General features: G+C 30.5%; 4 protein-coding genes and 1 long non-coding RNA gene across 7 annotated transcripts in view; 3 read left to right on the plus strand and 2 right to left on the minus strand.

The window, feature by feature from the left end:
- Positions 1–4,181: 4,181 nt before the first annotated feature.
- On the plus strand, positions 4,182–5,260 carry LOC112904660 (leucine-rich repeat protein soc-2 homolog). The gene has a single exon (XM_025975299.1). It carries the CDS (start codon positions 4,439–4,441, stop codon positions 5,258–5,260), a length of 822 nt encoding a protein of 273 aa, XP_025831084.1. The 5' UTR covers positions 4,182–4,438.
- Positions 5,261–5,368: 108 nt separating this feature from the next.
- LOC108740361 (GTP-binding protein 1) lies at positions 5,369–13,313 on the plus strand. Of its 2 annotated transcripts, none has more exons than XM_018474651.2 (11): positions 5,369–5,469; positions 5,891–6,246; positions 6,309–6,489; positions 7,181–7,375; positions 7,476–7,639; positions 8,248–8,486; positions 9,119–9,263; positions 9,419–9,601; positions 9,666–9,801; positions 10,002–10,291; positions 11,570–13,313. In XM_018474651.2, the coding sequence occupies exons 2-11, from the start codon at positions 6,058–6,060 to the stop codon at positions 11,771–11,773; spliced, it is 1,926 nt and encodes a 641-aa protein (XP_018330153.1). In that variant the 5' UTR covers positions 5,369–5,469; positions 5,891–6,057; the 3' UTR covers positions 11,774–13,313. The 2 variants fall into 2 exon arrangements, with proteins under 2 accessions (XP_018330153.1, XP_018330152.1); XM_018474650.2 differs by lacking the exon at positions 5,369–5,469 and adding an exon at positions 5,533–5,667.
- Positions 13,314–13,537: 224 nt separating this feature from the next.
- LOC112903849 (uncharacterized protein NCBP2-AS2 homolog) lies at positions 13,538–13,932 on the minus strand. The gene has a single exon (XM_025975304.1). The coding sequence runs from the start codon at positions 13,907–13,909 to the stop codon at positions 13,652–13,654; it is 258 nt and encodes an 85-aa protein (XP_025831089.1). The 5' UTR covers positions 13,910–13,932; the 3' UTR covers positions 13,538–13,651.
- The window catches only part of LOC108740342 (mediator of RNA polymerase II transcription subunit 9), a 7,503-nt gene continuing 5,612 nt past the window's right edge, over positions 13,821–15,711 (minus strand). The window contains exons 2-4 of the mRNA XM_018474625.2: positions 14,298–14,370; positions 14,115–14,220; positions 13,821–14,053 (exon numbers count right to left, since the gene is read on the minus strand). Coding sequence (XP_018330127.1) covers positions 13,916–14,053; positions 14,115–14,220; positions 14,298–14,370 — 317 coding nt within the window. The 3' untranslated portion in view covers positions 13,821–13,915. The remainder of the gene's footprint in view (positions 14,054–14,114; positions 14,221–14,297; positions 14,371–15,711) is intronic.
- Positions 14,396–15,479, plus strand: LOC112904664. Of its 2 annotated transcripts, none has more exons than XR_003231265.1 (3): positions 14,396–14,434; positions 14,856–15,211; positions 15,274–15,479. It is a non-coding gene; the product is annotated as an uncharacterized LOC112904664 (long non-coding RNA). The 2 variants fall into 2 exon arrangements; XR_003231264.1 differs by lacking the exon at positions 14,396–14,434 and adding an exon at positions 14,496–14,632.

The raw sequence follows: 15,711 nt of genomic DNA on the forward strand, positions 1-15,711 counted from the left end.
GAACATATATATACCAAGCATCCCCGACGTTTCCCAAAAAAGGCATGTAACTTGTGATTGCAAGTTTCATGGGAATCTTTACATATGTACAACACATACAGTTTCATGAAATGAAAAAAGCAATATGTCAGATAACTGTAATCATAAATAATTACAACAGAACAGATATTTGCAAACATTAATATTTCAAGTTTGTGAGATTACCTTCCAGTAATATCAATACTTTGCAGTACAAGTAAGGCAGTGACAGTTTAAAAAGAAGAAATGCGTAATAGACATGTGCCATAATTAGGTACGTTTTGCAGAAAGATACAGAAACATATACTGTTGCCCTTCTAAACAGCTTCATTTTCCTGGAACATTGCGAAGGAAAAACGGAAATTCCGTTAAAAATAACAACACAAGACAAGCAACACGATTGAAGTTACTTTTTTAGTAACATCATGTTTTTGCCGAGATTTCCCATTCGGTGTGCAATACTTACAACTGCTTACTAATTGAATTTTATAAAGAATTACATGTTATTATTATCATTATTTTAATTTTTAATTTTACACAATTTTCTAGCTAAAATCCATGTCTATTGTATTACCGTACTTCGTTAGATATATATTTCAGAAAGAAGTGTACAGACACGGAATTAACATTATTGATTCCAATAAGGTATGTTATTTATTAAGTGAAGGATTTTGGAAATATCTTCATTTGCATATTTCTGTACAACTGTATGTACTTTGTCAATTTACCCAATTAGTATTTTGCATGGGGAACATTATTAGCTGTTTTTTGTCAAGTGAATTTCATAAAAGTTAATTTTGCAACCACATTTCATTTATTTCCATTGTATAATTGAGTAGGACAAAAGTTAATCAATGTGAAGCAATTATTTATTTACGTATAATTGTATTTGTTTCAAATGCAGCTGGAAATTCGCACAACTTTTGCAAGCAAGGTCACTTGCAAGCGAAACCAAATTTACATGTACGTACTTCTTAAATAAATAAACTGCTTCCGATAACGCTGACTATTCTACAGTCTATGTCTATACTGTATATGTGTATGTTATACTTGATTATACTATTCATACCCACCACAGTCAAAATATTGGTTAAGTCATTAGTCATTATCGAAATAATTTTCCTTATTGAATTTACCATTACACATACGACACATATTCTTATTATAATACAAAAAACATAATACGTGTATGTTGGACATCTCATAATAAAAACAAAACAATTTCAATTTTTTTTCAATGAACAACGTTTTTGATAAAAACATAATTGCAACAAATACAGCAAAAGTCTAAACTGTATTTTACAGTATTTCGACAAGAAAATTACAATTTTTTCCGTTGAATCGTACAATTTATGTACTACTTCTTTTCTTCTCATGTAGTTCGATGTTAAAACAATTTTAATTTCTTCCTGTTCAGAGTATAGACCCTTCTTCTTGATGCAGGCCACAAACTTCCTGTATGCACTTTTTAGAATATTTTTGCAAATTTACAAGGCGGCTAGATGCATCAGTGAAATAATTGAATTACTTTATACAGGTAACGATTGAGGAACGATCGGTTACGATCCCCAATATAGTTTCATTTTTATTATGGGGTATTTATTTTATGGGTTTAACGTTTAGAAAGTGCCGCTTGTTGATTTTTTCGATGTAGCCGATTTCTCACAAATTAAAAACAACCCTGTCTTGCAATATTTTCAGTTTGAAAACCCCGCCTTGTAGGTATCCACGAAGATGTTTGCAAGGGTTAATCAGCAATGGTGACATGCGCCACACCCTTACCATTTTTTCCTAGTTTTAAGCTTTAGATATTACAAGTGACCAACGACTTCCATCGAAGCACGAAGCACTTGTCCAGTTAGTCAAACTAATCATTCCTTTGGACATACTCTTTGTCAGTATTTGTAAATATCTAATAACTGTACTGCGCTGCAATAGTTCTGTTATTCTATCTTCCACCCCAAATTTAACCAACACGCATTATCAATTTAAAACGTGTGCAGATATTCCCCTTGCAATAGGAAGTTGTACAATATTTGCCTGTGAACATTTAACACTTCTTTTTCATAATATTGAAGTTTTATGGAAAATATTGAATGCAAGTTTTGGTGGCGTTTCGGTAACTTCCTTTTCGCCAACTATTGCGGTGTACATATTTAAAAGAAACACGTATATCAATAACAATTGCTACATTGGACCATTAACCTAAGAAGTATGAATTCAATTCTACTTTGCAGTTTAAGACGTTAACAATGTTCAACTAGCCTTCCTTCTGACTTTGCCCATTTTATATTTATCATGCAGAAAATGTACAGACTACCAACACATTTTTCTCAGTATCGTCTATTGGGTTGTAGCGATTTTGCTTTATTTTTTTTTTGAAATGACCGTGGCATAAAAAACGACAGTGCCCCCTTATTTACTTTTACATAACTTCATTTTCTTCATAAACACACTTTTAATAAGAGAATAATACGTACCTATACATATGTTATATGATGTGATTTATTTGTTNCCGCCTTGTAGGTATCCACGAAGATGTTTGCAAGGGTTAATCAGCAATGGTGACATGCGCCACACCCTTACCATTTTTTCCTAGTTTTAAGCTTTAGGTATTACAAGTGACCAACGACTTCCATCGAAGCACGAAGCACTTGTCCAGTTAGTCAAACTAATCATTCCTTTGGATACACTCTTTGTCAATATTTGTAAATACATATCTAATAACTGTACTGCGCTGCAATAGTTCTGTTATTCTACCTTCCACCCCAAATTTAAGCAACACGCCTTATCAATTTAAAACGTGTGCAGATATTCCTCTTGCAATAGGAACTTGTACAATATTTGCCTGTGAACATTTAACACTTCTTTTTCATAATATTGAAGTTTTATGGAAAATATTGAATGCAAGTTTTGGTGGCGTTTCGGTAACTTCCTTTTCGCCAACTATTGCGGTGTACATATTTAAAAGAAACACGTATATCAATAACAATTGCTACATTGGACCATTAACCTAAGAAGTATGAATTCAATTCTACTTTGCAGTTTAAGACGTTAACAATGTTCAATTAGCCTTCCTTCTGACTTTGCCCATTTTATATTTATCATGCAGAAAATGTACAGACTACGAACACATTTTTCTCAGTATCGTCTATTGGGTTGTAGCGATTTTGCTTTATTTTTTTTTTGAAATGACCGTGGCATAAAAAACTAACGTGGCCCCTTATTTACTTTTACATAACTTCATTTTCTTCATAAACACTTTTAATAAGAGAATAATACGTACCTATACATATGTTATATGATGTGATTTATTTGTTTTCTGGTAATTATCAGATACCTTTATCTGTTATCGTTTTTAGTAATGTTTGCCTACATAGCTACATGTGGATGTATATGTGCTAGTTTTAAAAAGTTACCTAGGTATCTCATCGAAAATTTGAAAGGTGCCAATCAAATAAAATTGGCGAATCTTCAATAAAACAAATATACATTTCAAGGTTACCGAAGCAGGCCTTCATGACTTGTTAAATCCGTGTATGTTTTCATATATTTACACACATGCATAAAATTTTTTTACTGTATTTGGTCCTCACCTAACACTACTTACCACTTCCACCCACCTTTCTTTTTGTAAATAACAATTGACAACACGTTTCTCTATTTTTTCACATATTCTACTACTATTTATGCATGCACCACTTCTTCATAAAATTTCATTTTTTTGTACTTCTTTACTTACCTTTCTTCAACATTTTCATTGCTGCTTTCTTCTTATGAATGACAAATAATAACATTCAACTTAATATTTTCATATTTTTCAAATACTCTCATTGTTAAGTACAGACAATTCCTATTTTTCTCTTTATGCGCTTCGCGGTGGCGGACGCGAATTTTGAACGTTTACATGTGGTATTTCCCGATTTCTCCTTCAATGAAAGGCATTACAAATCATTATTATTATCGTTACCAATTTTTGTTAAAACTGTTTTTGAACGTAGACAACCCTAATCACTTCAATGCAATTAAAAATTATGATAATATTTTTTATGACCGTATGCTGTTTTTCTTATGCAACCCATTTTACAAAATCTTTAACCGCTGCAACACCGCCATCTGCCAGGTGTAGTCACTACTATTTTGACAGGAGGAGTTAACACCGCATGATAGCAACTGTTTGATCAGCTGATTTGTTGTCTGTAAGTTATTAACAATTTAAGTTTCTTTTGTGAAGGACTATAGCAGTGATAAGAAAAATAAGTAAGAATTAGCGCATTTTAATAAATTTAATTAGCTTCAAAGTTTATTCAAGATGTTCATATGGAATACATAGTTTCACATGATGTGGAAATGTGATGTGTTTCCTAGAATTATTGATAATACTCTAAAAATGAACAATGTTCACTGATAAAATCTAAAAATGAGTAACTCACGTAATGCAGCACCTTCGAGTGCTTGCTATCTGGATAAAGAAATGATTGAAAGTGATTCTTTAGCAGTAAATGAAGGATTCAAACCCAAGAAACTTTCTTCTGGATCATTAAGTGCTACTGAAAGTGTAAGACCAAAAATGGTTACAGTTAAACATCCTGAATCAAACAAACCAAAGCCTACAATTAAGAAGAATAAGCCAATTCAAGCTGATCTTGATGTAACTAAAGAATTTGTGAGATGTAAAGAAGAAAGTTTAACTCGCTTGGATTTAAGTAAATCTAACATTACCAATTTACCAGCGACTTTGAGGGACTTGAATCATTTACTGGAGTTGTATTTATATGGAAACAAGCTGGTGTCTTTGCCCCCAGAAGTCGGCTGCCTGGTGAGTTTGCAAACACTTGCTTTAAGTGAAAATTCATTAACAGCACTACCAAACTCTTTGGCCAATTTAAAACATTTGAAAGTCTTAGACTTACGACATAATAAGCTTAATGAAATACCTGAGGTGGTATATAAGTTGACATCACTAACAACATTGTTTCTGAGGTTTAATCGAATTAAATATGTCGATGAGGATATTAAAAACCTAACATCTTTAACCATGTTAAGTCTGAGAGAAAATAAAATAAAGTCTTTACCAGCTGGCATAGGCAATTTAGTTAATTTAGTTACATTTGATGTATCTCATAACCATTTGGAGCATCTTCCACAAGAGATCGGATGTTGTATCAATTTGTCAACTCTGGATTTGCAACATAATGAATTACTAGATATACCAGATACTATTGGGAACTTNATTGTTTGATTTGTTGGAGTCTATTTTTAGTACATACACGTGGTACTTTATACATATATTAGTATATTGTGAAATGTTGCGATTCATTAAAAATTATTATAATCCTAAAATTATTGTAATTATTTAAGTAAATGTGTTAGCATTTACATACACATTACAGTTAACCCTTTTACAGCTGTCATATATTAGAAAAATAAAATAAAATTATAAAAATATGTGTAAGTACTAATATATCGAAGTATATCTTTAAAATCTATGACCTGTTTACACTGTTTGACGTTTGGGATTTTGCCAAGCTGTTACAAAATAAAAATAATAACTAATTGTTTGGTTTTATAACAAAAATACTGTTTTGCCTTTCCTTTTGTTTAAATTAAAATTTAATGATGTGACTACAATAACAAAAAACGTAGTATGTAAGTAACTAATAATGTTTGTTTTAAATATTTTGTAATGTTTATATTTTTTAATTTTAAATCGTGATGGTAATCGAGGTTACTAATTTTTTATTGAACAACCAAAATATTTTAATTATAGGTAACTGTTCTATAAAAAGTAAAAGTTCGTCACTCAAACGTCCTACTACAGCAAAACTTTTACTGTTTACTTTCACTTACTTGTGATTTGTTCAACTTTTAGGTATTGTACATCTTTCCAGATTGCAGGAGATTCTGCTTTTGTTTTTTCTTAAATGAAAGTAAAATGCAACATATATATGGTTTAAGACATTATACAAATAAGATTGACTTTAAGAAGAAAACAATCCTGTAATTCAAGTTGCAATATAAATCTATAAATTGAAGAAAATGAGCAGTAATCCAAGTGCAAAAATTTCTCTGAGTGATTTTTCGGAAAGCAATACACCTGAGCACATGGCATTTAGCAAAATTTTAGGGAAGTCTATCCTGGTTAGCCCTAATGAGGAACAATATGAATTGTTATTAACCAGATTGAAGCAACAGTTAGAGAGCGGAAGAGGCGAAGTAATTCTAGAGGTATTTATAAAGTTAATATGACATAGTTACATTTCAATTCATTAGCCATTTATTTTAATTAGATTGGTGGTTGTGAAGATGGTTCCGATATTTGTTTGAATGAAGAGGAAAAGAATGCAGCTGTTGCTACATTGCAATCTTTGGCAACCAGTTTACATTGTAGTTGTGTGTTATTGAGAGAACGTAAAGATATTTCTGGTATTGTTGCTCAGTACCTAATAAGGAAACTGTTAGATCCTAGCGGTAAGTAAATTATTAATTTTCCTACATACGAAATGATGCAATAATTGATGTATTTGTAATATGCTTTTAGTTTGCAACCTGATATATATATAGATATGTAATATAATTGAATGAATAAAAATTCAACTTATTTATCTAAAACTTATATTATCATTATTAACTTTATCTGTTAAATTGATGTAGGTAAATTAATGCTCATAGTAGTTTTTGGTACCTATGTACTTCAGAAAGTATGATATTTATTGCCTAAACACAATAATTAATTAAGGCATCTATTTAGTATAGATACCACTATAAAAAAGTTTCTTTTTGTTTTAATCCATTTTGATGTTGCAATAATCATTTCACCCCACAATGACTAATAAATAATAAAAATAATAATTGTGCAACAAAATAGAGATTGTTTCATATAATAATTTATTGGAGAAACTAAAAAGTATGAAAACTTCATAAATTAAAAATGGTTACTTAAAATTTTTAACGTATTTGGTAGTTTAATGTGCTGATGCAATAACTGAAATTATGGTATTAGGTATACAATGTTATTGAGATGATTGCTGTTGTTTTTATTAGTAATAACAACTTTTTATTTATCATTTTTCCTTTACAAAGATGAAAGTTGTAATGAAAAGTTAGTTTTAATTTGTTATTGTTTGAAATTTAATTTCTTAAAAATCTAATTTGATTTTAGATTTTCTCGAAATTCGCGTAGCCGTCGTAGGTAATGTTGATGCTGGTAAGTCTACTTTATTAGGAGTTTTAACTCATGGTGAATTGGATAATGGCAGAGGTCATGCTCGACAAAAACTATTTCGCCATAAACACGAAATGGAATCAGGCAGAACAAGTTCAGTTGGAAATGATATCCTTGGCTTTGATAGTGAAGGTATCGAATTACTTTATTGTACCTATTTACTAACTTGGAAATATTCTTAATTACTTTCGGTAGTATTTTGAAAAATTGCATCATTGTTTCTGATTTTAAGGTCACGTAGTGAACAAACCAGAGCACGGATCTTTAGATTGGGTTAAGATATGCGAAAAAAGTTCAAAAGTAATAACATTCATCGACTTGGCGGGTCACGAACGTTACCTAAAGACTACAGTTTTTGGAATGACTGGACATGCTCCAGATTTTGGAATGCTTATGGTAAGACTCAAAATTTTCTTTAAGCAAAAAATAGGACATTTGATGTATTTTCTCGCGTATGCGTCTATTACAGGGGACTTCCCTCCACTTAGCGATAATTATCGCCCGATGCAATTGTTTTTTTTTTTCGCACATCTGTTCTCGTCGTCGAAGTGGCAACTTTATTTATTTATTTATTATATTTCGTCAAAAAACTACATAAAGTTTATTATATAGTAATCCTGCAAAGGGTAATTAGTATTATCTGTGTGCAGGCTGGGTTTACTTAAATCTAAATTACATCTAATAAAATTAACATCTAGTTCTACCAAATAATAATACTGGTCTATAACGTTCATCTTATTTATACAATATTAGATCTGACCTATTTAATTTATTTTTACTTAATTTCTGTTGTAGATTATTATATATTTTCATTGCCCTAGAATTATTTTTTCTTCACCAATTTTCTAAGATACCTGTGGAAGTCGCATTATTAAAAAATAGAATAAAAAACTTCGTTTTTTGGCACAAATTATTCTATCTTGTTTGCAATTTTGTTAAACATTGGTATCTTATTTAATGTTGAAGTAAATTGTATGGTTCACTAATTATAATTTGTATTTTAGATTGGAGCAAATGCTGGTATTGTTGGAATGACGAAAGAGCACTTAGGATTGGCTCTCGCTCTTTCTGTGCCAGTTTTTGTGGTGGTTACAAAGATTGACATGTGTCCTCCAAATGTACTAAGAGACAATTTGAAACTATTGATGAGAATCTTAAAATCTCCAGGTTGCCGTAAGGTGCCCGTTATGGTTAAAACCACCGACGATGTTGTTTTGAGTGCTACCAATTTTGTTTCAGAAAGGTAATTTAATACTAAAAATAACATGCAAGGTGTACATGTTGTTATAAATGGTGAATAGTTATTATACCAAACCAGTTCTTCCCCCCTATCAGTCACTTGAGTCCGAAACTGTTAGCATCATTGCTTCGAGTGGTCGAAATTCACTTTTGTGAGCAATTTGTTTAATCACTTTCTTGGTGTTAAAAATTGTTTGAAAAATTAAATTTAAAGGAATTGTTTGTAAAAGATAGGCAGCCCATCGTACACTTCACTATAAAAAAATTACTGATGCTAACTACGTTGACAGCACTCATAATTTCTTTTATATATAATATTAGTTGAATCTAGAATCAGAACAGCATTGGTTCACCAACTGGCCACGAAAGTCTTTATCAATTTGTCTAATAAACTTAAGTTACTTTTATTACCAAACAATAAATTCAGTTAGTATAAATATTATATTAATAACTAAAGTTTTAATGTGGAAGTAATAATAAGAAACAAAAAAGAAATAATGGAAACATTCTATTTCAAGAAACAAAACTACATAAAAACTCTTGTGTAGTACACCATGAGGTTATTGTACAATTGTTAACATGTGTCTTAGTAGGTTAATAGTTTTAAAACTCAACATGAATACGTTCTATTTACAGACTTTGTCCAATATTTCAAGTTTCAAACGTTACTGGTGAAAATCTGGACATGCTAAAAACTTTCCTTAATTTACTCACGACAAGAATGGAATATCACGAAAACGAACCTGCTGAATTTCAGATAGATGACACTTACTCAGTTCCTGTAAGTAATAGTTAATTAACTGTTTTTGATTTAATCTAAAAATTGCATTCGCAATTTGTAACTTTTTAAGTATAATAAGAATTGTTGTTTAATATGGCAAATTATACATTAATAACATAATTGTATATATTTTTTACCACTGTCTGTTTCGATAGGGTGTAGGAACCGTGGTATCAGGAACTGTTTTAAAGGGTATCATTCGTCTGAATGATACGTTGATGCTTGGTCCCGATCCTTTGGGACATTTTCAACCAATTGCTGTAAAAAGCATTCACAGAAAACGAATGGTTGTTAGAGAAGTGCGAGCAGGTCAGACGGCAAGCTTTGCACTCAAAAAAGTATGTACAAATACTGCAAAACATTCCAATTTTTTAATCACTTCATTTGATTAAATAATTTAAGATTAAACGGTCACATATTCGGAAAGGGATGGTAATGGTTTGTCCTGCACTGAACCCGCAAGCTTGTTGGGAGTTTGAAGGAGAAATTTTAGTACTTCATCATCCCACCACTATAAGTTCGCGTTATCAGGCTATGGGTGAGTGCCTTGCATTCTTTTAGAAACTACATTGATTAATGTTTCAGGTCAAAAACGTACAAACTCTTTTAAGACAAAATTTTAGAATCTGTGTACTTGTATATCAGTCAGTCGTTTTTTTTTTATTACTAGAAAATTATTCCTCTTGTTATTTACAGATACTTAACCTCGTGGCTAACATATGTTTTATTTTATTTTAGTTCATTGTGGTAGCATTAGGCAGACAGCGAGTATCCTGTCGATGTCACAAGATTGTTTGAGAACCGGAGATAAAGCGCTGGTGCATTTTCGCTTTATCAAACATCCTGAATACATAACTCCCGGTCAACGAATGGTATTTCGTGAGGGACGGACGAAAGCTGTTGGTAATGTCGTTAAAATTCTTACGCAAGCATCATCATCTTCGCTGATAACGACTAAAACGAAAGCTCTAAAGCAGCAAAGACATGAGGACTATAATAATTCGCACAGCAATAACCAAAATAGCAAGGTGAGTCAATTGTTACAATAGGGCTGTAGCTAAGAGGATGAATTTTCCAATTTCTCTCTATTTTCTTTCTCCGTTAATGTTGACTAGTGCTTCCTCCTGCCCTCTGCAATTTTTGTTGCTCCACTATGACGTAGTGTCGGCCATCATTCTTTTTCAATTGTTGTCGCATTGTCACTGATGTCGGCCATTATGGTTTTTTAATAGATGTATAGTAATCAATGATTAAAATTTAAAGGAATTGTTTGTAAATAGGTATGCAACACATCGTACACTTCAACATAAGAAATTGCCGATACTATAGTAACTTAATAATACTACTTTGCTCTTTGCTGACAACACTCATAATTTCTTTAGTTTACATTTTATATTGTTTATAACAAATTAACAACTACTGGTTGAAAGCTGGAAACATGACAAAAGAATACTTGTCAGTGTACATAAGGTTACCCCGCAGTAGTAAAGATTTTTTATGATTAAAATAACTGTTGATTGGACTATGATACAATAGTGACTTCTTTAGAAGCTATGATGTATCATACACATAAGTACATTACATACTACATTCGTTAAGCAGATTGATTTTAATTCATGGTCATTACGGATCAAGAAACAAGAAATAAAAATGTTAAAATTCTAAAGTTGAACGCTGAGTGATCGAATGACGTTTAGATCGGATCGAGGATCAACGCTTGGTTGCCCGGCGACCCCATTCAATTCTGTATGTCTATGTAGTTCACTTTTGTCGCTATTGAAACCACAACCAATTACTCGCTCTTAGTAATGAACTTCGTCAGGTTTAAATAAAAAAATAACTTTTTTAAAATTAAGTAAGCAAATTCTAACATTATTTTTGAATATGATGCTGAATTTTGTAAAGAAGCAACATAATAAGAATCTATAGAAATGGATATTTTACTAAAGAAAATTCCTAAAAATATCTACTTTTATGACAGCAGGTTCAACAATAATTCCTTAAAATAGTCAACAACTATCATATTCATCTGCAGTATTTTGTTATTATAAATAATGATTTTCTTTATCGCAATTAGGTGTTTTATTATAGTAATTACAATTACTAATGTGAATAAGAAAAAGCGCCATGTAAACCCAGCCTTATGGCGAGGTTGCTTTTATCAAAAGAAAACTCTTGAAGTGAAATATACTCTCTCAATAACACTTTGTAGAAGTTTTTTCCGATTTACCTATTGTTACAAAATGCATTTTACTTTGCATACGTATGTATTTTATTATTGTTATTTACAATATTTCTTTTATTAGGCTACAAACGCGTGTGAATCTGAAGGAAAAACCTTGGAAACGATTGAATGTTTACAAATAAATCCGATGAGAAAGAATAATCGAAGGCGAGGAGGAGTACATAAAAAATCGACGGTAGCAGTGGGAAATGCATCTAAACCATTGTCAGATGTTGCTAATATAACAGCAATATCCGCAAATAATCGATCAGCTGCCAAAATATAGATGGTAAAATTGAAGAGCAATAATTTCCCGAAGGTTAAAAATATATGGTAACAAATGATACAGTCACAATAACGATTTCTTAACATGAATATAACTTTTTGACCGGTTAATAGTGCAAATAACCATAATAATCAATAAATAAATTTCTTAAAGCACATAAAATTTCGTATCTTGAATCATAGGACAGTTTTACGTCTATAATTATTGTAGCGTAATAAAACGGAGTAGATATTACAAACCAAAAATTACTTTTATATTTACGACTTCTATTTTTGTATGACATTTTATTTTTTTAGAAGCGTAAAAATTCGTGTTTGTTTTCATGTTCTAAAAGATGAATAACTTTCTACTTAATTAACAATATTTATTTTCTGATTGTTTTATAAACGTGATAGTAATAGTGTTTCAAGTGCAGTCAGTATTGTTTGTTCTATTGTTTTTTTTTTCGTTTTATAAAGTAGTGTGAAATTACTATTAACTCCCATCTGCCATGTATTATTAGAGTTAAGTACATTTCAGTAATGTATGTAAAGAGTACAATTTTAATTCGTTCAAAACCTAGTTGTTTTTGAAATATAAAGATCGGTGTACAAAATTAGAATCACATATATATATATAATTAAAAATTTTTCTGATAGAAATAACCACGATAGAGTATAGAGGTGATGTAACGAGCCAGGTCTGTAAAGCACTTTGCTAGAGAAAAATAGCGCAAAGGTGACTAAGATAACCCGAGTATATACGACCGCATAGCCGAAAGTACAGCCTATACAATCAATAATTTAAACAAGATCTTGCCTGATAGAATGTAAAAGTAAATTTTAAGGTAAGGGAGAGACAAAAGGAAATTGTAGCAAACACAATACAAATACACCTACTGGATTTAAACTTTCGGTTCATTTTGATCTCAAAATAGTTTTAAAAAGAAGTAAATGAACACTAAAAAATGATTTCAAGAATAAAAAAAATTTAAAACGTACAATGTAGTACTCACTCTCCTATTTTCTACTAATAATATATTTAAAAAAAAATATTTTTTTAAACAAAATCCCTTGCGGTTATTCTTAGTCTCCGTGCGAAATTCGCGTATTTTGTACTTACAGGCGACTTTTTAATACTTTACATTGGGAGACTTTCTCATTGTTACTTTAGTAGCCATTGTTACACATTATTGACACGCAACATATTGTTACATAATTATAAATCACGAAAATAAGACGATAAGTTGTAAGGAATGCTGTCAATTAAAATTGTGTAAAACGCGTGAATTTGCAGCTATCTTTTCGCTACCTTTCTCTGTGACTTCTCATTGTAAGGGGTTTTTACACAGTTTGCTTCTCGCAAATATAAAACGTCGGCTTCTTACCTCTATTCTCTATCATGAATATCAATGTTTTCTGTTTTTCAAATTATTTGTTTACAGGAACTTGAAGATCTCAAAGGTGTTCAATTCTAAATTCATACATTTTTATTAAAATTAGTTAAAGTTGTTCCTTATGTGGTTTGCTACCAAATACACTGTTTAAATTTTAAACATTCATAAATATTTTTTATTATACTTACATGCACACTTCTCCATAAAATAATCCTTCGGCTAATATTCTTTTGTTATGAACTATAATACTGATATTTAGTCATTTAAACATGTATAATTAGAATCATTATTTTTCATGGCAATAAAATAAAAATTAAAAAAAAAAACAAATACCGAAATTCACTTTTGTGAGCAATTTGTTTAATCACTTTCTTTGTNAGTATGTAAAACTGAAGTGTTGTAATACAATCACATATTAAGATAATTTTGCTTTTAAAAAAAGTCAGTCATATCTTTGAAGCTATTGAAATTTTTATAATTATGTAAATTCATCAAGTGCCTACTCAAAATTTTCTGCTTTTAAATTTCTCATGAGCATCCTTCAGTTCTTTTTGTAGATTGTGTTGAAAATTTCTTATAAGAGCTTTAAACTGCTCAGGAGTTAAAGTGCCATCCATACCCTTTTCTTGCATCATATGTTTACTTCTCATGTAAAATAAAACAGCTAACTGAGCTGCCCTTCGAACTGGATATGATTGACTCAGTCGATGGACCAATTGCTCATTATTTACAAGATATTTTAATAGCAATCTTAATACCATTTCTGTTTACTTCTGCATTTGGAAAGGATACATAAACCGGTACTTGTATAAAAGTTCTTGTTTCAAATGAAGTTGAGTTTTAAGGGCTTCTAAATGTTGAAGTTGCTGTTCTTTACTATAATCAATGCCTGGTAGTAAACTTATCTATATGTGAAAGTTACTGTAAAAAAGGGGTAAATATTTTTAACCTAATCAATTTTTATACCTGTGACCGAGCCTGATCGAATCGTTTTTGAAGTTCTAAAACTTTCTGAGAGCAATCTTGGGACTCTCGTGTTTTAGCGGTATTATCGTGATGGTCCCTCTCAACACTAAAATTATTGGTATGTACTGGATAACTAATTACACAATCGTTTGTGACACATTTTAATAGTTAAAATTAACTTACCTCTTAATAATTTCATAAAACACTGGTAAAATTTCTATATTTAAATCATCCACAGTCATCCGTTTTTGTAGATCTGAATTTGATTCGTTATTGGAATCCATATATTAGAAAAATAAAATAAAATTATAAAAATATGTGTAAGTACTAATATATCGAAGTATATCTTTAAAATCTATGACCTGTTTACACTGTTTGACGTTTGGGATTTTGCCAAGCTGTTACAAAATAAAAATAATAACTAATTGTTTGGTTTTATAACAAAAATACTGTTTTGCCTTTCCTTTTGTTTAAATTAAAATTTAATGATGTGACTACAATAACAAAAAACGTAGTATGTAAGTAACTAATAATGTTTGTTTTAAATATTTTGTAATGTTTATATTTTTTAATTTTAAATCGTGATGGTAATCGAGGTTACTAATTTTTTATTGAACAACCAAAATATTTTAATTATAGGTAACTGTTCTATAAAAAGTAAAAGTTCGTCACTCAAACGTCCTACTACAGCAAAACTTTTACTGTTTACTTTCACTTACTTGTGATTTGTTCAACTTTTAGGTATTGTACATCTTTCCAGATTGCAGGAGATTCTGCTTTTGTTTTTTCTTAAATGAAAGTAAAATGCAACATATATATGGTTTAAGACATTATACAAATAAGATTGACTTTAAGAAGAAAACAATCCTGTAATTCAAGTTGCAATATAAATCTATAAATTGAAGAAAATGAGCAGTAATCCAAGTGCAAAAATTTCTCTGAGTGATTTTTCGGAAAGCAATACACCTGAGCACATGGCATTTAGCAAAATTTTAGGGAAGTCTATCCTGGTTAGCCCTAATGAGGAACAATATGAATTGTTATTAACCAGATTGAAGCAACAGTTAGAGAGCGGAAGAGGCGAAGTAATTCTAGAGGTATTTATAAAGTTAATATGACATAGTTACATTTCAATTCATTAGCCATTTATTTTAATTAGATTGGTGGTTGTGAAGATGGTTCCGATATTTGTTTGAATGAAGAGGAAAAGAATGCAGCTGTTGCTACATTGCAATCTTTGGCAACCAGTTTACATTGTAGTTGTGTGTTATTGAGAGAACGTAAAGATATTTCTGGTATTGTTGCTCAGTACCTAATAAGGAAACTGTTAGATCCTAGCGGTAAGTAAATTATTAATTTTCCTACATACGAAATGATGCAATAATTGATGTATTTGTAATATGCTTTTAGTTTGCAACCTGATATATATATAGATATGTAATATAATTGAATGAATAAAAATTCAACTTATTTATCTAAAACTTATATTATCATTATTAACTTTATCTGTTAAATTGATGTAGGTAAATTAATGCTCATAGTAGTTTTTGGTACCTATGTACTTCAGAAAGTATGATATTTATTGCCTAAACACAAT

This window comes from Agrilus planipennis, unplaced genomic scaffold, assembly GCF_000699045.2.
Source record: "Agrilus planipennis isolate EAB-ADULT unplaced genomic scaffold, Apla_2.0 scaffold271, whole genome shotgun sequence".
NCBI lineage: Eukaryota > Metazoa > Arthropoda > Insecta > Coleoptera > Buprestidae > Agrilus > Agrilus planipennis.